This window comes from Pristis pectinata, chromosome 9 (genome assembly GCF_009764475.1).
Source record: "Pristis pectinata isolate sPriPec2 chromosome 9, sPriPec2.1.pri, whole genome shotgun sequence".
Classification (NCBI taxonomy): domain Eukaryota; kingdom Metazoa; phylum Chordata; class Chondrichthyes; order Rhinopristiformes; family Pristidae; genus Pristis; species Pristis pectinata.
In genome coordinates, this window is record NC_067413.1 from 10,941,790 (window position 1) to 10,965,291 (window position 23,502).

The 23,502-nt window shown below is 44.8% G+C and overlaps 1 protein-coding gene across 4 annotated transcripts in view; it reads left to right on the top strand.

Moving 5' to 3' along the window:
• The window catches only part of LOC127574709 (protein spire homolog 1-like), a 210,604-nt gene that overhangs the window by 108,560 nt on the left and 78,542 nt on the right, over positions 1–23,502 (top strand). For all 4 annotated transcript variants that reach the window (XM_052023996.1, XM_052023995.1, XM_052023999.1 and 1 more), the window contains exons 4-6: positions 12,467–12,592; positions 18,326–18,409; positions 21,696–21,860. In XM_052023996.1, the coding sequence (XP_051879956.1) occupies positions 12,467–12,592; positions 18,326–18,409; positions 21,696–21,860 (375 nt within the window). The remainder of the gene's footprint in view (positions 1–12,466; positions 12,593–18,325; positions 18,410–21,695; positions 21,861–23,502) is intronic.

The following is a 23,502-nucleotide window of genomic DNA, read 5'->3' on the forward strand; positions in this document are numbered from 1 at the left end:
CCCATCAATGTTTCACCCACAGTCCCTGGGTGGGTTCCAGTTTCTCACAGAACCACTGGGCAAGAGGGAGAAGTTGGTGTGTTGCAGTTACCTACAAACCCACCCTCTGTCTACAGCACAGACCTGCTAACGGAATGCCTCCTGCATCTGAAACCCAGTGGGTTTGCCAAACAAGGATCAACTTGTAAGTGTTAAAGGATTGGCTGCTGGGATAATAAACCTGTTTATAAAGCACACCCAACCCCCAACACACAGAGCGATGGGCAGGCACGGTAGTGTAGCGGTTAGCGTAATGCTATTACAGTGCCGGCGACCCAGGTTCAATTCCCGCTGCTGTCTGTAAGGAGTTTGTACGTTCTCCCCGTGTCTGCGTGGGTTCCCTCCGGGTGCTCTAGTTTCCTCCCACGTTCCAAAGCCACATGGGTTAGGAAGTTGTGGGCATGCTATGTTGGCATTGGAAATGTGGCAACATTTGTGGGCTGCCCCCCCCCCCGAACACTCTACGCAAAAGATGCATTTCACTGTGTGCTTCGATTATGTGTGACTAATAAAGATATCTTACAATCAATGTGTGTTGCTCCAGAGTTTGTGACTGTCCTTTCACTAGCTCCCACTCATCTATCCAACAGTACGAATAAACTGAGGTATCACACTCTTGCTTCAACAAACAGGAAATTTGCTGCCCTTTTATCCTTAAATCCTGGTCAGGTCCCCATATTGAATAAAAACACCCCAGAACTCCTTGTTAATCCATGCCTGGGTATTTGTGATAGTCACTGAACTGCAGTGACACACCATCCCTCACTGCTGGTTAATGGGTAACCTCTCCAGCCATGGCCAACAGATGCTCAGTGTGATGATCTGCAACCCATTGCAAAGAAGCCACTTGTCATTCATTGGAAAAACCGCATTTGGTAGGGCATTATTGAAAGTGAGCGAGGGCAGGAATGAGACTGACCACTTTCTCATGACCAAGTGAAAACTGTAGGGTGGTGGTTTGTTTTGACTTTAAGTAAAGTTGATGAGACTTGAACTGCCTGCTGAATTTTAGCTGGAGTTTAAAGGGAAACTGAGAATTAATACAAAGCACAGGTTAAAAGGCTTCTTTTAAGCCCTTTTCAAACAACTTATAATTTTGAACATATTGGTGTAAAATAAGAATTGCTGTGATTATTGCCTAGTTGTTCATGTTAGCTAAGTTTTAGAGCAAATTGTGTGGGTAAGTATATGAAATTTATGATTTTCTTGTGAAGAATGCTGCTTATGATGCTATGAGCCTGTGATGCTGCTGCAAGTAAGTTTTTCATTGCACCTGTGCACACATGTACTTGTGCACATGACAGTAAACTCGACTTTGACTTTGAAGTGTCTAACATTAGATAAGCATATATCATATGTAAAATTATTCTGATAATGTGCATTAGTCTGTATCAATATACAATGCATGTAATAAAAGTAAACTGATAAATATATAACATGCTTAATATTATGGCACCAAGCACTATATATGCTATATATCATCAATTATATTGATGATATGTAGTGTATAAACGTACAGCAGTTTGGTTCTATATCTTCGGTGTGTGATATTTTATAAATGTTTGGTTAGAGCATGAATATTTTACAAATATGTTTTTAAAACATATTCAAAGGTAGAAATTGAAACACTTCTTCAGAGCAAAATAATAAGTAACATAGAACATAGAACAATTACAGCACAATTCAGGCCTTTTGGCCCACAAAGCTGTGCCAAACATGTCCCTACCCTAGAAATTACTAAGCTTACTCATAGCCTTCTATTTTACTCAGCTCCATATACCGATCTAACAGTCTCTTGAAAGACCCTATCGTATCAGCCTCCACCACCGTTTCCGGCAGCCCATTCCATGCATTCACCACCCTCTGAGTGAAAAATTTACCCCTGACATCTCCCCTATATCTACTCCCCAGCACCTTAAACCTATGTCCTCTTGTGCCCACCAATTTCAGCCCTGGGGAAAAGCCTCTGACTATCTACCCTATCAATACCTCTCATCATCTTATACACCTCTATCAGGTCCCCCTTCATCCTCCGTATCTTGTATCTTGTGGTGTGATAAGGTGAGGTATACTCCTGCTGACACAATGACCATGTTAGTTTTGGATTGCAAACGATCACTTGTGTTTGATTCCTGCAAACGTTCTTGGCTGTTGTAGTTAGAGGCCAGAGCTGTGCACTTGTTTTTGGAGATGCTCTATTACTTTGTGCTGCTCAAGAGGTTTCTCTGTCTGATCTGAATGACTTGGTTCTTTACGATAATAAAAAAAACAGAAAATGCTGGAAACACTGAGCAGGCCAGGCAGCATCTGTGGAGAGAGAAACAGAGTGAACGTTTCAGATTTTCAATGTCTGCAGTTTGTTCATTCTCACTTGATATTTTGTTTTGTTTCTGTCACAACCTTCTGCACAAAGAAATTTCTGCTAATTTCATCCTTTGTTCAGCTGGTAACCTTGATCTAAAGAGAGAATACCAAAGGCAGTCTGACAGAGATCCTTAATATTGTGTGCTGGTATTTGAAAGGGCAGAGATGCTGTTTCCACTTCAAAGTCAAGTTTATTGTCATATGCACAAGTGCATGTGTGCACAGGTGCAATGAAAAACTTACTTCCAGCAGCATCACAGGCACAGAGCATCATACAAGCAGCATTCACAAGAAAAATACAAACAAATTAAACGCAATAAATACATCTATTGTAAGTTATTCTTTAATGATGTGGATGCCTTTGGGAAAACTGTCATTTATTTCTTGATTACCCTCTGAAGTTAATTGTTTCTTAAACCATTTCAGAGGGCAGTTAAGAATCATTCACACTGATCGGCTGCTGTGACACTTCAATCAGACTGGATAAAGACAGCAGGTTTCTTCTCCTGAAGGGCATTAGTGAATCAAATGGATTTTCCAACAATCCAGTAATTTCATGGTCACAATTACAGTGACTGGCTTCTTACTCCAGAATAACCGTTCAATAGTCTTCTAACTATAGAAGCTGTCCTTGAGCCTGGTGGTACGTGATTTCAGGCCTTTGTATCTTCTGCCCGATGGGAGGGGGGAGAAGAGAGATTGTCCAGGATGGGTGGGGTCTTTGATTATGCTGGCTGCTTTACCGAGGCAGCGAGAAGTGTAGACAGAGTCCATGGAGGGGAGGCTGGTTTCCGTGATGTGTTGAATTCAATGCAAACTGATGCCGTGCAGTCGCTGTTGCCTCAGAAGGGTGCCTAGGCAGGAGAAAGTGTACATACACAACACTGGCTGAGCAGAGACTGATCTCAGGTATACTTGGCCCATCATTGTTTCCATTCACAACTTGTTATCTACACTTTCACACGTTAATTCAACCTAGAGCCTTTCTGTAACATTGAACAAGGATTATTTCTAATATCAAGTTAGATGGCTCTTGCTTTGTGCATATTATCTACAATATGCACTTCTCAGCTGTAGCATGATAAATTTAGAATCGAGTTATGCGAGTTATGTATAGGAGTTAATTAAACACCAGCTCCTGCCAACACGATCTTGTTTTCTGTTTTAATGAAATCACACATTAAGTGCTTGTGTAACTCAGTTACATGCATTTTTATCTTGGATTGAAATTAATTAAATTAGTGGAGCAGGATCTGTTAGATTCACAAACGCACGCCTGATTAGATGAACGAGGAAGCTCATAGAAGAGCTTTTTGCTAGAATGACCCTAATTATTTCTGTCTGTGCCTCTCTGTCTCCATATCTGAATATGAGTCATTGAGTCATAGCACAGAAACAGGCCCTTCAGCCTACCATAGTCATTAGACACATATCTATACTAATCCCGTATACCAGCACTTGGTCTGTAGCCATCTATGCCTTGGTGATTTAAGTGCTCCTGTAGATACTTTAATGTTGTGGGGGTGTCTCCCTCTGCCACTCCCTCAGGCAATGTGTTCCAGATTCCAACCACATTACGGGTGGAAAAAATTCTTACCTTTCTCTCCTCTAAACTCTTGAGTACAAGAGTTGGGGGCATCACGTTACAGCTGTACAAGACGTTGGTGAGACCGCGCTTGGAGTATTGTGTGCGGTTCTGGCTGCCTAGATGTAGGAAGGATGTCACTAACTGGAAAAGGTGCAGAAACGATTCATGAGGATGTTACAGGGACTGAGGGCTTGAGCTGTAAGGCGAGGCTGGTTAGGCTGTGGCTTTTTTCCTTGATGTGTGGGAGGCTGAGGGGTGACCTTACAGAGGTTTATAAAATCTTGAGAGGTATAGATAAGGTGGATGGTCACAGACTTTTTCCCAGGGTAGGGGAGTCTCAAACTAGAGGGCGTAGGTTTAAAGTGAGAGGGGGAAGATTTAAAGGGGACCTGAGGGGCAGCTTTTTCACACAGATTGTGATGGGTGTACGGAACGAGTTGCCAGAGGCGGTGGTAGAAGCAGGTAAAATTACATGGATAGGAAAGGTTGCGAGGGATATGGGCCAAATGCAGACAAATGGGACTGGCTCAGGCAGGCAACTTGGTCGGCATGGACGAGTTAGGCCATAGGGCCAGTTTCTGTGCTGTATAACTCCATGACTCTAAATGTCTTCCTTGTTTTCTTAAACCTATGCTCTCTGGTTATAGATACTTATGCTACGGGGAAAAGTTTACTACTGTCTACCCTATTTATGCCCCTCATAATTTTGTACACCTTCAAGTAGTCCTGTCCCATTCCACCCTCCTTGGCCTTCTCCACTCCAAGGAAAACAAACCCAGGCCTATCAAGTCTCTTCATAACTAAGACACTGCATCCCAGGCAAGTCAGGTGCATCTCCTCTGCACCCTCTCCAGGGTAATTATGTCCTTTCTATATTGTGGCGATCAAGACTGCAGACAATATTCCAGATGTGGTCTCACCGATGTTCTAAAAAGCAGTGCCATAACTTCCCTGCTCTCATATTTTACACCCTGGTTAATGAAGGCTGACATCCTATATGCCTCCTTTCCCTCCCTATCTGTTTGTGCTGCCTCCTTCATGGATCAGGTTAATCTCCTCCTGGTTAATCAATATTACACAGATTTTATACAAGAGCATCTGTTTGTGCTGAATAAGGGCAGGCACGGTAGTGTAGCGGTTAGCGTAATGCTATTACAGCGCCAGCGACCTGGGTTCAATTCTGGCCACTGTCTGTAAGGAGTTTGTACGTTCTCCCCGTGTCTGTGTGGGTTTCCTCTGGGTGCTCCGGTTTCCTCCCACATTCCAAAGACGTACGGGTTAGGAAGTTGTGGGCATGCTATGTTGGCGCCGGAAGCGTGGCGACACTTGTGGGCTGCCCCCAGAGCCCTCTACGCAAAAGATGCATTTCACCGTGTGTTTCGATGTACATGTGACTATCATCATATCTTAATCTCTTCTCGTACTCCGCTTTTGAAATTGAAATCAATGAAAGCAAACTTCAGAGTTCGACTACAATGTGCAGCATTGATAAGTTACACAACTGGTATGATGGCTGAGGATTAATTCCTTCCACAACCCACAACCTCTGTCATGGAGAAGGCCAATGGCAGCAGACACAATGGACCACCACCACCTTCTGGTTCCCATCCAACTTGTGCATCATCTTGACTTGGGAATGTGTCGCTGGTCCTTTTCATTGCTGAAGCACTCTCCTCACTTGGAAGGACTTCAGCTGTTCCAGAAGGAGACTCACCTCCACCACCTTAAGGGCAGTTAGGGATGGGTCAGCAAACCCACAGGCTGCAAATTGAATGAAAACAAAGTAATTACAACAGAGAGAGAGCGACAGCTCGTTCCGCTCAATGTGCCCCTGCTGGTATTTAGCATTCCTCCTAACGTCACCTCAATCCGTTATCATTGTAGCGCAGTGGTGGGTTTAGGTGGAGTAGTTACGTTCTGGGATGTGTCATTGGCCAGAATTGGAGGAATGACATTGAGCAGGAGCTTGTATCCTGAGATGCCTCCTGCAGTTATCCGGATGCATCACGGCTTGGTATAGCAAAGGCTCTGCCCAAGACTGCAGGAAATTGCAGAGAGTTGTGGACACAGCCCAGACCATCATGAAAACTAGCCTCCCGTCCAGGGACTCTGTCTATGCTTCCCGCTGCCTCGGGGAAAGCAGCCTATGTAATCAAGGACCCCTCCTGCCCTGGACATTCTCTCTTCTTCCCCCAATCCATCAGGCAGAAGATATAAAAGCTTGAGAGCACGTACCACCAGACTCCAGGATAGCTTCTATCCTGCTGTTATCAGACTATTGAATGGATCTCTTGTTTGATAAAGATGAACTCTTGATCTCTCAATTCACCTTGTCATGGTCCTTGAACCTTATTTGCCTACCTGTACTGTACTTTCTCTGTAGCTGCAACACTATATTCTGCATTCTGTTATTGCTTTTCCCTTTGATCTATCTCGATGTACTTATGTATGGAATGTTTTGCATGCCATCCATACAGATCAAAAGCTTTCCATTGTACCTTGGTACATGTATTTGTTTATTATTGTCATTTGTACCGTACAGCGAAAAACTTGTCTTGCATACCGTTCATACAGATCAATTCATTACACAGTGCATTGAGGTAGTACAAGGTAAAAACAATAACAGAATACAGAGTAAAGTGTCACAGCTACAGGGAACTGCATTGCAGGTAGACAATAAGGTGTAAGGTCAAACAAGGTAAATTGTGAGGTCAAGGATCCATGTTCATCCTTCAATAGTCTTATCACCGTGGGATAGAAGCTGTCCTTGATCCTGGTGGTATGTGGCATGTGACAATAATAAACCAATTGCCTTAATATTATTGCTTCACCCAATGCCAATGTTCCTCACTGTCTACCCCTCATGTTCTACAAAACTTTCTGTTTACTAGAAAGAACCTTGTTAAAGAAATGTGAAAATTTTGACACTTGGGAGAGTAAAATCTGCTTGAGATGGTTTGTCAAATCTGACCTCCTCTTGGCATTGGCCCTGCTGATCAGCGCTTTTTTTTTAAAACATGTATTCCTTTCTCAGAAAGGACATCACTAGCAAAGCTGCCATTTACTGCCCGTTACTAGCTTCCCTTGAAAAGCTGATAGTGAGCCACCACCCTGAACCAGTGCAGACCCTCTGGTGAAGGAACTCCCACAGTGCTGTTGAGTAGGAAGTTCCAGAACTTAGACCCAGTTACGATGAAAGGTCAGCGATGTATTTCTAACTCAGCGTGGAAGGGGACCTGCAGCGAGTGTGTTCCCATGTCCCTGTCACCTTTGATGGCAGAGATCGGGTTTGGGACGTGCTGTCAGAAACCTGCGGAGAACTGCAGATGGCACATACAGTAGCTACTGTGCGCCAGTGGCGGGGGAGTGATGGGGGTACCTGTCAACGTGCTGCTTTGACCTGGATGGTTGTGAACTTCATGAGTGTTATTGGAGCTGAACCCTTCAGGTAAGTGGAGGGATGAAAACATATTCCCGGTTTGCCTTGTAAATGGTGGAAAGGCTTCACATCATCAGGAAATGAGTCACTCGCTGCGGGGTACTTGGCCTCTGACTTAGCCTGACGGATGCTGACTGACCTGCTGAGTATTTCCAACAACTTTTTCTCTGCAACATTTAGTTTATAAATTGCTTTGTGATAAGGATTAACACAGTAAACACTGCTAACAAGTTCAACAAGCCTCCGCTAATGTTAACATACCGGTCCGCTGCTCTGTGGCGCCCCCACATATTCACCTGCAGTTTATAAAGAAAAGCTGAGCACTGGTCTGGGTACACAGACAGGACTGGGAGTGAATCCTGCCTACATTGCCCGTACTCTGCCAGGAGATTAGATGTACCATAGAACACATCCTACCCAGATACATCACAGCTTGGTACGGCAACTGCTCTGCCCAAGACTGCAAGAAATTGCAGAGAGTTATGGACACAGCCCAGTCCATCACACAAACCAGCCTCCCCTCCATCAACTCCGTCTACACTTCCTACTGCCACGGGAAGTCAGCCAACATAATAAAGGACCCCTCCCAGCCCGGTCATTCTCCCTTCTCCCCCTCCCATTGGGCAGAAGATACAAAAGACTGAGAGCACAAACCACCAAACTCGAGGATAGCTTCTATCCCACTGTAATGAGACTCTTGAACGGACCTCTCATAAGGTAGAATGTAGAACAGTACAGTGTTGTGCCAAACTAATTAAACTAGTACTTAAATGCCTAACTACACTAATCCCTTCTGCCTGCACAATGTCCATACCCCTCCATTCTCTGCACATTCATGTGCCTACCTCAGAGCCAAATGTGAACTCTTGATCTGATCTACTTCATTGTGGCCCTTGCATTTTATTTGTTTACCTGCACTGCACTTTCTCTGTAACTGCAACACCATGTTCTGCATTCTGTTTTCTTTCTACTACCTCACTGTAAGTATCTATGGCACGATCTGTCTGGATGGCATGCAAAACAAAAGCTTTTCACTGTATCCCGGTACATGTTAAGATATCTTTATTAGTCACATGTACATCAAAACACACAGTGAAATACATCTTTTGCGTAGAGTGTTCTGGGGGGCAGCCCGCAAATGTCACCACGCTTCCGGCACCAACATAGCATGCCCACAACTTCCTAACCCGTACGTCTGTGGAATGTGGGAGGAAACCAGAGGAACCAATACCAGTACCAAATAACCATCCATCCTGCTGTAAAATGAAGTGGAGCAAAAGCAGTGCTAACTCCCTGAGCTCACAAGAGCTCTTGTGACATGTACCTTCACAGCGATCCAGCAAGAAGCACAGGCAGATCTGACAGTGTTGTATTTCTTCCGGCGAGCACAGTCAAATTACCTCCTTTTGTGTTCTGCCTTTAGGGAGCTAAAACAGTATTTACACCCATGGAATAGTCAAGGTCTGGATCCTGGTGCCTAAAGAGGCAGGAATCCTCAGCAGAGTTAAGGAGTATCAGACACAAGAGACTGCAGATGCTGGAATCTGGAGCAACAAACAAGATCCAAATGAAGGGTCCCTACCCAAAACGTCGACTGTCCATTTCCCTCCACTGATGCTGCCTGACCTGCTGAGTTCCTCCAGCATCTTGTTTGTTGGTAAAGAGTATCTGGGCTATTGCCTGATGTGCTGTAACTTGCAAGGATCTGGGGGGGGGGGGCTATTCTGGCCCACAGAGGTACTATGGGCCAAATGGCTTCCTTTAATGCCATAAAATTCCATGAGAAGCAGAGGGGTTTAGGAAGGGAATTCCAGAATTCAGGACCTTGGCAGCTGAAGGCAGTGGGGTTGAACAAGAGGCAGAGTTTAAAGTACTTTGCAGGGTTATAGGGCTGGAAGGGATTACAGAGAGAAGGAGGAGCAGAAGATTGGAGGGATTTGAAAGCATGAGTGAGGAAGTTGAATTGGAGGCATTGCTTATCTTGGTGGCAGTGCTGATCAGGGAGGAGGAGTGAATGGGATATGATATGACTTTGGACTTGGGAACAACAGTGGATAACCTTATTTGTCAGGAACTTAAAATGATTGTGGAAGTTTCAGCAACAAGAATGGGAATATTCTGGTTGACATTAGACCCAGGGCACTGAGACAGCATGTGGCAGGGCTGTACATTGTGTAAAATTGTTCTTTCAATGTGAACCCATATGGAGCAAGAGCTGTGACCATTCAACAGACCACTTCTTTAAAAAAAAAGCAACAATCCCTAAACACTATTGCTTCATAAAGCCTGGTTTGTTCAGGCTCACTGAGCAACGGTGAGAGTTCCTGGAAACTCTGAGACTGTTTGTTTACTAATCTTCTGTCCTGGCAGCAATACATGAAAATCACTCCTGTGTGGTTCCATTCTGGGCATTACTAAGACCCAACGTTAGAGAACATGTCTTATGAGAAAAGGTTGAGTGAGCGAGGGCTTTTCTCTTTAGAGTGATGCAGGATAAGAAGCGACTTGATAGAGGTGCCTAAGATTATGAGGGGAATAGATAGAGTGGACAGCCAGCATCTTTTCCCCAGGGCAGCAATGGCCAATACCAGAGGACATCCATTAAAGGACAGAGGAGAAATGTTCAGGGGAGATGTCAGAGGTAGGTTCTTTACACAGAGAGTGGTGGGTGCCTGGAATGCACTGCTGGGGGGGGGGGGGGGTGTAGAGGCTGATACAATAGGGACATTTAAAAGGCTCTTAGATAGGCAGATGGAAGCAAGAAAAATTGAGGGATGTGGGCTGTGCAGGGGGGAAGGATTTTAGATTGATCATGGATTAGGTGTTCATATAGCTGAGCACAACATCGTGGGCTGAAGGGCCTGTACTGTGCTGTACTGTTCTATATTCCATAACGTTATCTGCAGCTACCGTGTACTTCTGCACCTCAGTGTACTGTTCCAATTTACTGCCATTTATACCAAATTACCCCATTGCTAACGAGAGATATAACATGTGTCAGTTCATCTGCATTACAGCATAACATCTCAGATATTGCAAATGGCAGAAATGGGATAAAACTGCTGCTGGCTTTTGCTTTGAGAGCTCCTGACCTTAAGTGCAGATTACTGAGCTGTGTTTTTACAGTGTCAGTTGTGCCAAGCTACAAAAATAAATCGTCAGCAAAATTGCTGGGATTTGCAAATAATTTAAATGGTTCCTGCATTGTAGCAGAGTTGCATCAAATTTGGACATTTTATTGGACAGATAATGTCCTGAATTTTCCACAGAAATGGCAGTGGTTCCTTGTGGAGAAGCCAGCACTTATTTCAGATAATCGTGCAGAGGTTCAGTTGCACAGACTAGTACGTTCCAAACTTCCACACAGCTGTGCACCAACTTTGGACATGCCATGAAGTCCGGCAGCTGAGCAGGAGCTTCCATAGATTTCCCTGGACATCCACTGGGAAATCTGCCTCTGGAATGGAACCTACACCGTGTTAAGCTTCTGTTGGAACACCAAGAATGGAGAAGAATGGCTGCAAGGGAGAAGTGTATAGACGGTGTACATTTTCTTGCTTAATTATATTATGTGTATTTAATAATTTTCCTGTGTTTTCTGCTGTTTTAAATATAAAGTATTAATGCAAGCTGTTCTTTCCATATTGTGAGAGATTGATATAATGGAGTCTTTCCAGCTGGTGGACACACCATGCCCACCAACAGGCTTGGAGCACAGTAGATGAGCCACTTGTACATTGTACTTCACTCTGTACATTGGTGCTCTGTTGTGACTTGTACTTGGATGGATTTTACACATGTTTAGGTGGAAATCATTCTGAAAAACCCTAACTTAAAATATACTGTGAGAGAGTTTGGTGATGTTTGGAGCAGGAACAATTCCCTATTGCAGAATTGCCCTGGAGTTGAATCTGTACATAGAACAGGGCAGACCTTCGTTCTCACTGATGGGTAGGTAATCAGGCAGTAAGCCTTGGTATTGGTATGGGTTTATTATTGTCACATGTACTGATATACAGTGAAAAGCTTTTATTTTATGTGCCATCTAGACAGATCATGCCATACGTAATTACATCAAGGTAGTAAAAAGAGAATGCAGAATACAGTGTTGCAGTTTCAGAGAAAGTGCAGTGCAGGTAATTCTTACAGTCTTAGAATTGAGATTTAAAAGAGTAGAACGATTATAATGTAACGAATGTGTCTGCTAAAGCCATCTCACAATGAGTCACCATGCTCTGGTGCCATCTTGGACCTTGTCTACCCTGCCCAGTATGTTTCTCCCACTAATAGAGGCAGCAGGAATGGTGAGCATCAACTTGTATGACAAACCAGTCCAGTAATATTGCACAGACCATACTACTAAAATCACATCACGTTCTCAGGAGTTGACTGACCCACACAAACGTTTCCCTGCTTTTTCTGAGAAAGAAGGCAACATTCATCATCAAAGACCCCCACCATCCGGGCCATGCCATCTTCTCGCAGCTACCATCAAGCAGGAGGTACAGAAGCCTGAAGTCCCACACCACCAAGTCAAGAACAGCTACTTCCCTTCAACCATTCGGTTCTTGAACCAATCTGCACAACTGTAATCACTACCTCAGTAAAGCAACATTATGACCACTTGCTACTACAATGGACTTTTTTGTTCTCTGATTGTTTTCTTTTCTATATACAGTAATGTATAATTTATGTTTCATGTTTCATTTGTGTTTTTCTTGTGAATGTTGTGACTCTGCTGCTGTGTAAGTTTTTCATTGCACCTGTGCATACATGTACTTGTGCATATGACAATAAACATGACTTTGACTTTGCGATTGAATGATGGGCATGGTGAAACCTCAGCTCTGTGTTACCCAGATAGGGCCAGGATCGGAAAGAAAGTAAAAACGGTACATGTGCTCAGAAAAAGCAGAGAAATGCCTCGTGAGGGTCAGCTGACTGCTGAAGTAGAAAAGCCAGCCCAACAATGGTTGCATTCAGGAGAGGTAAAAAGGTGGGAGACTAAAGTGTCCTTTCATTTTTCTCTTTGTCAGTTGTGCGCTGCTCATCTCACGACCCCACCGGAGGCGCCGAACCACTACCAGGCTGTGTGCCGGGCGCTCTTTGCGGAGTCCATGGAGCTACAGACCTTCTTGGCCAAAATAAAAAGTGCAAAAGAGGTAAGAGCTCACCAAGAGACATTGATAACAGGAAGGAGCAAAGAATGATTTTACAGGAGAAAATGTGCGTGAGCAGCTGACATTCTTTGTACAGTTATTTCCTCCTTCGTCCCCACCGTTCCATGTGTCGGTGTTTGCTCCCCATGCTGTAAGAATGAAATCAGAACATTTTTCCAAGTGCAAGACCAACACAAGGCACTGCAGATGCTGGAATCTGGAGCAAGAAATAAAATACTGGAGGAACTCAGCGGGTCAGGCAGCATCTCTGGAGGGAAATGAACAGTTGACTTTTCAGGTCAAGACCCTTCATCTGGACTTTGACTGTCCATTTCTCTCCACAGATGCTACTTGACCCGCTGAGTTCCTCCAGCATTTTGTTTGTTTGCCTGAAGGTTGTGGGTTCAAGTCTGACTTCAGAGACTTGAGGACAAGCGAAATCCAAGCTGACACTCCAGTGCAGAACTTGGGGACTGTGGTCGTGCCTGAGGTCCTGTATTTTGGAGGAGACTTTAATTGGTGTCATAGAGTCGCACAGCACAGAAACAGACCCTTCAGCCCACCAAGTCTGTGCTGACCATCAAGCACCAATTTACACCATTCCTATTTTATTCTCCCTGCATTTCCATTTGATCCCCCCAGATTCTACCACTCACACACACGTTAGGGGAAGTTTACAGTGGCCAGTTAACCTGCCAACCCACACGTTTTTGGGATATGGGAAGAATCCAGAGCATCCAGATGAAATCCACATGGTCACAGCGGGAATGTTCAAACTCCACACAAACAGCACCAGAGGTCAGGATCAAACCCAGATCACTGGAGCTGTGAGGCAGTAGCTCTACTAGCTGCACCACTGTGCCGCAATTACATTGCAGCTAATAGAATTTTGAGTTGGCAGAATTTTGTGGAACATGTTACCATTGAAGAGTACATCAGAAAGTGGGTTAGAGCGAGAGAGGGAAAAAGGACATGGATTTGATATCGGACTATCCCAGCTCCATGATCTGTTTCTACATCCCATCCATTTCCTGTTCCCATCTGCCCTCTCAGATACACCCCTAGGCACTATTTCAATGAAGAGGATGTTAGACCTGATGACCTGGTTGGTGTTTATCCGTCGATCACCATTATTGTATGGAAAGTGCACGCTGTGTTCCTGCTAAGACACAATCACAAAAATATAATCCTTGAGATGTAAAAACACGAATATTAACATTTAGCATTCCTTTCCAAAACGGCTAAGCAGTTCCTGTCTTTGATGCAAGGCAGGCAGACTTTCCTAGTTGTTCCAGTTACAGCTGATCCCAAATAATTCAACAAAGACTTGTTATAAAAAAAAAGGGGGAATAGCAATAAAATATTCCCCCCTCCCCTTACTGTAACAGACTACTCACCAAGCTCAGTTGGGGGTTCGGCAGATTTGCCGAGATTTGGCAAGTGGTGCGTTCTGTGGCTGCAACTTGGTAGGAACCTGGCAAATGACAAGTTGGATGATGAGCTCCTTGTGTTATTACTCCTACATAGGTAGCTTCCTGACACAAGAAATAAATTAACGTGAAGTGGCTGTACTAATTACACACTATCCTAGGTTACCTGTAATTGGAATTCCCCAGTTTCAAGTAACTTGCTCCCTCTTTCTTTCTCTCCCCTCCTGATCTTCCCAGTTCCCCCACCCCCACCCCCACCCCCACCCCACCCCACCCCACCCCACCCCACCAGGCCTCCTACCACCTCCATCTGCCCATCACCCACACACACCTCCCACTGGGTCCCCTCCCCCTACTCTTCCCATCTTCCCTCCCCACCTCCCTTATTTGGTTCCAGGCTCCACCTTCCTCTCCTGTCAGATCCCACCATCTGCAGCCCTTTGTCGCCTCCACCCATCACCTCCCAGCCTCTGTCAACTATCTCCACTCTTCCCTCCTCCATCTGCCTATCACTCCTTCCTCACCTGGATCCACCTATTGCTTGCCAGCTCTTGCTCCACCACTTCCCCTCACCTCTTTATACCGGCTATCTCCCTTCTATCTTTCAGTCCAGATGAAGGGTCTGAAACCAAAATGTCGACTGTCCATTTCCCTCCACAGATGCTGCCTGACCTGCTGAGCTCCTCCAGCAGTTTGTTTTTTTTTTGCTCCAGATTCCAGCATTTGTAGTCTCTTGTGTCTATACACTATCCTAGCTCTATTTATTTCTGGTTCATTCCTAAAGTGCAGAGATTCTTCCAACCTCTGATATATATGAAGTCCACTCATTTATATTAAGCTACGGACCTAGCATGAATGGGTACTTAATTGTTGGCACGGAGATGGTGGGCCTAGGGCCTGTTTCTGTGCTATGTGACTGGGAGTGTTACACTGAAGGAAACACACCACCCTTCAGAATTCTTCAGTGTTATTCAGTTAAAATTAATACTTTTATGTATTCCCAAAATAGAACCTGCTGCTGCTTCCATCCAATTGTTGAGTAATTATCAGCTCCTGAAGAAACATTATAATTTAAGTCATTAAATATGCTGTGGCATTAAAGTAAGGCATTGTTGCACTTTCAGTGATAAGGACTACAAAGAAACATTTGTATTTATATAGTACCTTTCACATTTCTTTTAGAAAGTTCCAAAGCAGCTTATAGTTGGTGAGGACTTTGGAAGTATTGTCACTGTTGGAACGAAAGCAGCTGATTTTTGTCCATTAGTGTTGAACAAATGCGAGAATGGCCAACTCACTTGTTGCAGAATTGTTGATGGAGGGGTCAATATTGTTTAGTGCACCCAGGCTAATTGACCTACTCTTCTTTGAAGTAACACCATCTGAGAGGGCAAATAGGGCCTCAGATGAAAGTCCCATCCAACAGATGGCACCTCTGTGCAAAGGTGGAGTGCCAGCCTAAATTTTTGTGCTTGTGTTGCTGGAGTAGGACTAGTACCCAGAACCTTCAGTCCAAGGGACAAGAGTGCCACCCACTGAGCCACAGCTGACCAAACAAATCTATTATGTTTTAATGAATAAGGTGATGTTTTTCTTATTGGGAGGTGACAGAAGGAGGTTATTTCTTGCTCTGTTCCTTCCACGTGTTTACAAAGAACAGCACAGCATAGGAACAGGCCCTTCAGCCCACGATGTTGTGCTGAACTAATTAAACTAGTAATTAAAAGCCTAACTAAACTAGTCCCTTCTGCCTACCTAAGTCCATATCCTTCCATTCCCTTCCATTCTCTGCACATACATGCGCCTATCTTAAGAGCCTCTTAAATGCCTCTATCGAATCTGCCTCCACCACCACCCTTGGCAGTGCATTCCAGGCACCCACCACTCTCTGTGTTTTGAAAAAAAACTTGCCCCGCACATCTCCTTTGAACTTACCCCCCTCTCACCTTGAATGCATGCCCTCTAGCATTAGACATTTCGACACCTTAGTTAAAAGTTCTGAAGCATCTGGGACTTGTGATTGTTTTTTTTAAATTAATGCTAACAACTCCTTGACACCTTCATGCTGGCATTTATGTGACCAATATCTCATCCTGACAAAAGAGCCTTGAATGCGAGAGTGTTGGTGGACGCAAGGGAAGGACAGTTTGTTCCACCTGTTCAAATTTCTTGATATTCCCATTCGCCACCCTGCTCTGTTTCAGAGTTGAAGTTGGGGAAATCACTGAAGATAATTCCTCCTGTGTGGGATGAACAACACAGCCTTTGGGGGGTGGGGGGGGGGATTGCATAGAGTGTTTGTATTATTTTGCAAAGACAAGTTACACGCATTGAACTAAGTGAACTAGATTGTTATGGTTGTCCAGTCTTCTCCCACCAGGTTATATGTGAGAGGATATCCAAGACAAGAGCCTAATAGTATTCATTTCCTTATTTTAATTGAGCTACTCTTAGAAGTAGAATCAATATCATTGCAAGAGTTTGTGGTCTTCTGTGTTGTGCATTTCCTTGCATGCAGTGATTGATTGGCAGCTGACAAAAGAACCTACTGTTAGAAAACGGGTGATTGTGTTTCTGTGATGTTTTGACTGGAGCATTTTTTGTCTTCTACCCAGTCTTGCTTGGGTGATAGAGGGAGAGAATGCAGAGATCTCATTGGAACAGACTTGAAGGGTGCCTGACAGCTGCTTTTATTGCTTCTGATCAGATATTCTGTTGAAGTTGAAACCAGGAAGTGCATGCACTGACTGGGGGGGAGGAGGAGAGCATCCTCCAACATAATCACCACACTTTCCCCTTCTGACTCTGTGGTCATCAAGTGGAGGGCTGAAATGTCACTCATTGCCTGTGGACCAATAGCAGGATTGGAAATTAGCAAGGCACCCCCTTCCTTATTGGATGTGTGGATGAGTAGCTGTTGTTGAGGTCAAGAAGATCTTCAGCTGTCATGCCCTGTACAGTCTAACAAGCAGCTATACCCAATGTTCAGGCATGAAGACCAGTACTCGGTTGATGTACACACTGCAAGTGTACTTGAAGCCATATCTAGGGAAGTGTTCAGGTCAAAAAGTGACAAAGTGAGCAAAAGAATTATCTGAAAATGCCAGAAACACTCAGCAGGTCAGGCAGCATCTGTGGAGAGAGAAACAGAGTCAAGGCTTCAGGTCAATGGCCCTTCATCGAAACTGGGAAAATAAGAAAACAAGAATGTCTTAAGTTGCAGCAAGGGGGAAGAGTGGGAAGAATAGAGGGACTATCTGTGATAGAGTGCAGCCAGTGTCCTTTTCCTCTTCCCTCCACTTTCAGTATTCCGCAGGGACCATTCCCTCTGTGACACTCTAGTTTGCTCGTTCAGCTCTCCCCTTCTCACAGGACTTTCCCACACAAACACAGAAGATGCAACACCTGCCCTTTTACCACTTTCATTCCCATCGTCCAGGGTCTCAACAGTCCTTCCAGATGAAGCAGCAATTCACTTGCACCTCTTCCCATCTACTGTACTGCATTCAGTGACCAAGTTGATGTCTCCTCTGTGTTGGGGAAACTAAACACAGATTGGGTGACCACTTTGCAGAATATGTCCATTCAGTCCACGGTGGGGTGGGGTGGGGAGGGGTGACCCTGAACTTCTGGTTGCCTGTCACTTTAATTCTTTGTCTCCCTCCCTCTCTAATCTCCCCCTCACCTTTTGACCTACTCTGTTCCAATGAATCCTTGTGTAAACTTGGACAACAGCACCTCATTTTTCATCTGGGCACGTTATAGTCCTTGCGAATCAATATTGAATTCAACAATTATAGGTAACCAGCCTTTTTGTTGCTGGATATATCAGTTTCAGTTTGTTCCTTTTGTTTCCTGATTCTTCCATCTTTTACAGCTGGTTCTTAAGGTAGTTGTTACCTTGACAACCTTGGTCTGGACCTTACTATAGGCATTCCCTCTGTCCTCTTCACCCCTCCCTCCCTGCAGCTTAAAGCGCATTTGTGTCCTGACTTTTCCAGTTTTGATAGACAGCCACGACCCTGAAACTTTGTCCATGTTTCCCTCTCCGCAGATGCTGTCCAACCTGCTGAGCATTTTCAGCGCTCTTTTTACTTTAGTTTGGATCTACTTTTTTTTTGCTCCAGAGAGAATTCTCTGGATTTGGTCCCGTTGATGCACAAGGTGGTTCATGAAAAAAGGAGGGTTGATTCACTGTATCGACCTTTTGAAGAGCTGACGCGGGTGGGATGGGGTGAACGGCCTCCTCCTATGCTGTGCTATTGTATGGTTTGATGATCCTAATGTGTTACCTGTTATTTGGCAGAATCTGAGGAGAATGCAGGCACTTAACAAGGACGTAAGCTGCCAACCCAGTATGGAACTGGATGAGCTCAATAATTTTGACTGGGTAAGTTGCCATGATCAGCATCTCCTTTCTTTATATTAACATGTTTAGTGTAACTACTGTCTTAATGCACAGACATCTACAAAGTTCTGTTATTAGTGACTAGGCTGAAAGTGGAGTATTGCATTCAATGCTGGTCACTTAGTTCTTGAAAAGTTGTGAAGGTTTCCAGAGGGTGCAGGAAAGATTGGCTTGAGTAGTTCTGGGTTGAAGAGTTTAAGCTCCAAGGTTAGACCGGAGCAGCTGAGGTTGTTCTCCATGGAGCAAAGGTTGAGAGGAGACTTGAAGATCATGATGGGAAATGGGGAGACTCTGTTCCCATTAGCAAATGGCTCAAGGATCAAGGAGGAATTGGATCGGTGTTTGAGGGAAAGAATGGGGGAACAGGACTGAAGAGACTGCTGTACCAGGAGCTGCTACAGATTTGATGGTCTGAATGGCCTCCTTTGTGCAATCACTGTTGTATGATGGCTCTGGTACTGAGCAGATATCGAGGCCCAAACCAATGATGTAGCGACAAGAGAGAAGGTAAAATTATGTAACGAAGTCGACAGGAATCAAATAGCAACCAGTACTGGTGACCATGAATCTATCAGATGGTTAATCAAGAGCCATATCTGCTTTCTGATTCTAGATCTATTAAAGTAATTGAATTTAATTTCCCAGTAGCTTTGCTGGGATTTGCAGATGCATCTCAGAATCATAGGTTCAGGTTGCCAGATGACTGGCTCAGTAAGTTAATTGCTATGCTACTGTGTCTTGGGTGATCATCTGACCCTATTTGGACAGGACTGTCTGGAGGTATGAAGGTGAAGATCTGGGCTTGGGCTGCATGCTTCGGGGGCAACATTTGTCTCTGGTGTCTCCTCACAGCCCTGCATGCAAAGGCAGGGAGCGGCTCCTGGTTAAAAGGGACTTGTGTTTGGATTTGCTCGGTTAATGACTTGGCCATGGAGGGTGGCAGCTCCCACAATTCACAGGGGAAGAGAAAAGACCCCATCAATGATACAGGGCCCATTGGACTCAGGTAGGACTAGCCACTTCACTAACCCTTTTAATTCTCTCTTTGTTGAAAAATGAAGTCAGTTCTTTAAATGGGGCCATTATAAATAAACGGCAGACAAGTGTGCCTGCTCCACAATGGACAGTGCTCTCCACCACTGCTCTCCACAGGTCACAGCCCCAAGTCAGATTGGGGAGGGGTGGCAGCGGTAAGAGGGCTGGTTGGTGGAAGCTGGTCACTGCTGACTAGTCCCGCTTTAACATTTTAGTCAGGTGGCCGCCCTAATACCCACCCAACCACTTATAAACAATGTTTGGTTCAAAGGAACAGCATGCAAACTGTGGTTTCCATCAATGCTTTGTGAAGGGAATGTACTGCTTCTAGCTTTTCATTAGTGCTGTAGTACAGATAGAAACCTAACTAGAGGAAGATGCGAGAATGCGGCTCTGGAAGAGTCTATAAACATCACTTTGTGCTCTAATCATACAACTCCAGTCATCCTCCCATCCCTGTCACCAGAGGTGAAAGACTCTATCTGAACCGCAAAATCATTGTTGATTCCCTCCATTAAATCGCCTCTGAACCCCTCTACTTTAAGGAGAACATCCTCGAGGTTCAGTAATTTCTGCACAAGACAGAGGGACACCACCTCGATCCAGACCCACAGATTATCAACCAAACCATAGACAGGTGGAAGCCCAACTAGAGAGAGATGTCACGATCTACCTTGTTGTGACCTCGCACCTTATTGCTCTGCACTTTCTCCATAGCTGTGACACTTTACTCTGTACTGTTATTGTTTTTACCTGTTCTACCTCAATGCACTCAGTACCAACTCAATGTAACTGCACTGTGTAATGAATTGACCTGTACGATCAGTATGCAAGACAAGTTTTTCACTGTACCTCGGTATTGGTATTGGTTTATTATTGTCACTTGTACCGAGGTACAGTGAAAAGCTTGTCTTACAAACCAATCGTACAAGTGATAGTAATAAACTAATACCAAGTGTGGTGTTGGGAGAGTCTGTAAACATCACATTGGGGCATATGAGAGAGGAGGGGAATGGGATTGATGAGATTGCTCTGTGACCTGTCGTAGAATTAATGGGCTGAATGGCCTCTTTCGTTGTAAGGAAACAGAGTTATACAGCACGGAAACAGGCCCTTTGGCCCAAATGGTCCATACCAGCTAAGACACCCATATAAAAGGTCCAGTTTGGTCCGTATCCCTCTAAACCTTTCGTATCCATGTACCTGTCCAAGTGTCTTTTCAATGCTGTTAATGTACCTGCCTCAACCTCTTCCTGAAACGTGTAACTGCCACCCCTCCCCCTCCTAGGCAGATGGGTTATAAAACTTTCTGACAAGTTCTGTTTCCTGTGTGGCTTTCTTGTGAAATTTTGTCTCCCATTTTCCTCTTCCTTCCACTTTGCTCCCTGTGGCATCTTCCCATCCATCCCTCTCATCCCTAGGATTTCAAACAGGCTGGGATGGGTGAGCAGTGATGTTAGAAGTTGAGGTGTAATTATAAAAGCAAATAGTTCTCATTCAACATTTATAAGTTGAGTGAAGACTTGGGGCAGAGTTTTGGGTTCACCAGAGAATGGCAAATCTTGAAGTAGGCTGTTTGGGGACCTCAAGGGATCTTGCAAAGAGTTGTGGACACAGCCCAGTCCATCAGGAAAACCAGCCTCCCCTCTATTGACTCTGTCTACACTCCCTGGTGCCTCGGGAAAGCAACCAACATAACCAGTGACCCCTCCCACCCCCAGACATTCTCTCTTCTCCCCCAGTCCATCAGGCAGAAGGTACAAAAGCTTAAAAGCACATACCACCAGGCTCAAGGACAGCTTCTATCACACTGTTATCAGACTCTAGAAGGGACACCTTGTACAATAAAGATGAACTCTTGATCTCTACCTTGTCATGACCCTTTTAACCCTATTTGTCTATCTGCACTGCACTTTCTCTGTAACTGTAACACCATATTCTGCATTCTGTTGTTGCTTTTTCCTTTGGACTACCTCGATGTACTTATGTATGGAATGATCTGTATGGATGGCATGCAAAGCAAAGTTTTATAATCTGTGTCTCGGTGCATGTGACAGTAATAAACCAATTGCAATTCCCTCCTGTTCTGGATACTGTGTCAATTCTGACCTCTCTGTTCTTTCCACTGGAGGGTGGTTCTTGTTGGTTGCTGCTGCTTGGGTGCCAGTTCCAGTTGGGAGGGAATTGCAGGGAGTGAGTGCCCGCACTGACGATGCCTACTGTTCACTTTCAGGCATGTTTCTGGGTGCAAGTGATGAGGGATCTGCGGAACGGTGTGAAGCTGAAGAAGGTGCAGGAACGACAGTACAACCCGCTGCCCATCGAGTACCAGCTCACGCCGTACGAGATGCTCATGGATGACATCCGATCCAGAAGGTACACCCTGCGGAAAGTCATGGTGAGTCCTCGTCGCCAGCCTGATCCCCAGTGGGTTAAGAGGTGATGATGTGAGAGCAAGGGTCACAGGACGCCCTGATTGGTGGCAGGCACGGTAGTGTAGCGGTTAGTGTAACGCTATTACAGTGCCGGTGACCCAATGGGCAAAATGGCCTGCTTTAACACTCGAATTTCTGTGTAATTATTACAGTCCATTCTATTCATCATATCATTATATTGAAATTCACTTTGGCTTCAGACTACAGGGAATCTTGTAACTCAGTTAATATGATAGTTTGACATGGGCCAGTTCCCCTACTGTTGGCTTCTTTGGACAAAGGATTCAACTGGGCAGACAGGGTAGTGTAGCGGTTAGCGTAACACTATTACAGCGCCAGAGACCCGGGCTCAATTCCCGCCGCTGTCTGTAAGGAGTTTGTATGTTCTCCCCGTGTCTGCGTGGGTTTCCTCCGGGTGTTCCGGTTTCCTCCCACATTCCAAAGATGTACGGGTTAGGAAGTTGTGGGCATGCTATGTTGGCACCGGAAGCGTGGCTACACTTGCGGGCTGCCCCCAGAACACTACGCAAAAGATGCATTTCACTGGGTGTTTTGATGTACATGTGGCTAATAAAGATATCTTAAAAAAAAATGAAGCTGAAGAGCCTTCTCCCTCTGCCTATCCCTCCCCTCCCCCACCTCCCTTCGTCAAGCTTTTTGGTAACCACTGGAAAGTGTGTGGATAAGTTGACTCTGGGCAGGAGCTCAATACTTAGACATGTGAAGTTAACTTCTTTGGATTCTTTAGGCATGGAAGGCAACAGACCAAGTATTTCTGTTCATTTAGATGGATATTTAATGGTTAGCATGGATATGGTGGGCCGAAGGGCCTGTTTCTGTGCTGTGTGACCCTATGACTCTACAACACTTAACTAGCCATCATGTGCTACATATGTTCTTGGCTCTGGATCAAAAAAGGCCATAAAATTTTTATTGCCTTGTTTATGTTCATAATGTGTACTGAACATTAATACATTGCTTGAGGGGGGGGTTTATTTCTCATTTCACTGCACGTAACTACACCAGAGGTTAGAGTAAAGGAATAAGGAAGCCCTCCTACAACTGTACAGGGCTTTGTGTGAGACCACGTTTGGAGTACTGGCATGGCCCTGATGGGCTGAATGGCCTCATCTGATTCCATGGGTACTGCATTTAGTTTTAGTCTCCATCATTAAGGATAGGCTTATACCTACAGGTTGGTTCACGAGATCGATTCATGAGGTGAGAGGAATGTCCTATGAGGAAGAATTGAGTACGATGACCGAACTCTCTGGAATTTAAGTGATCCCTTTGATCTATAAAGATGAGAGAATAGTTTGTGGATGACAGGTAAGTTGGTGTTGTGGATAGCGAGGAAGGATGTCTAGGGCTACAGCAGGATATAGATCAGATGGAAAGTTGGGCAGAGCCTTGGCAGATAGAGGTTAATCCTGATGTGTGAGGTGATGGATTTTGGGAAGTCAAATGGGGTAGGATATGTACAGTAAATGGTAGGGTGCTAAGGACAGAGGGAACCTGCAGTTAATAGTTCCCTGAAGGTGGCAACACAGATTGATAAGGTGGTGAAGAAAGGAGATGGCGTGCTTGCCTTCATAGGTTGGGGCG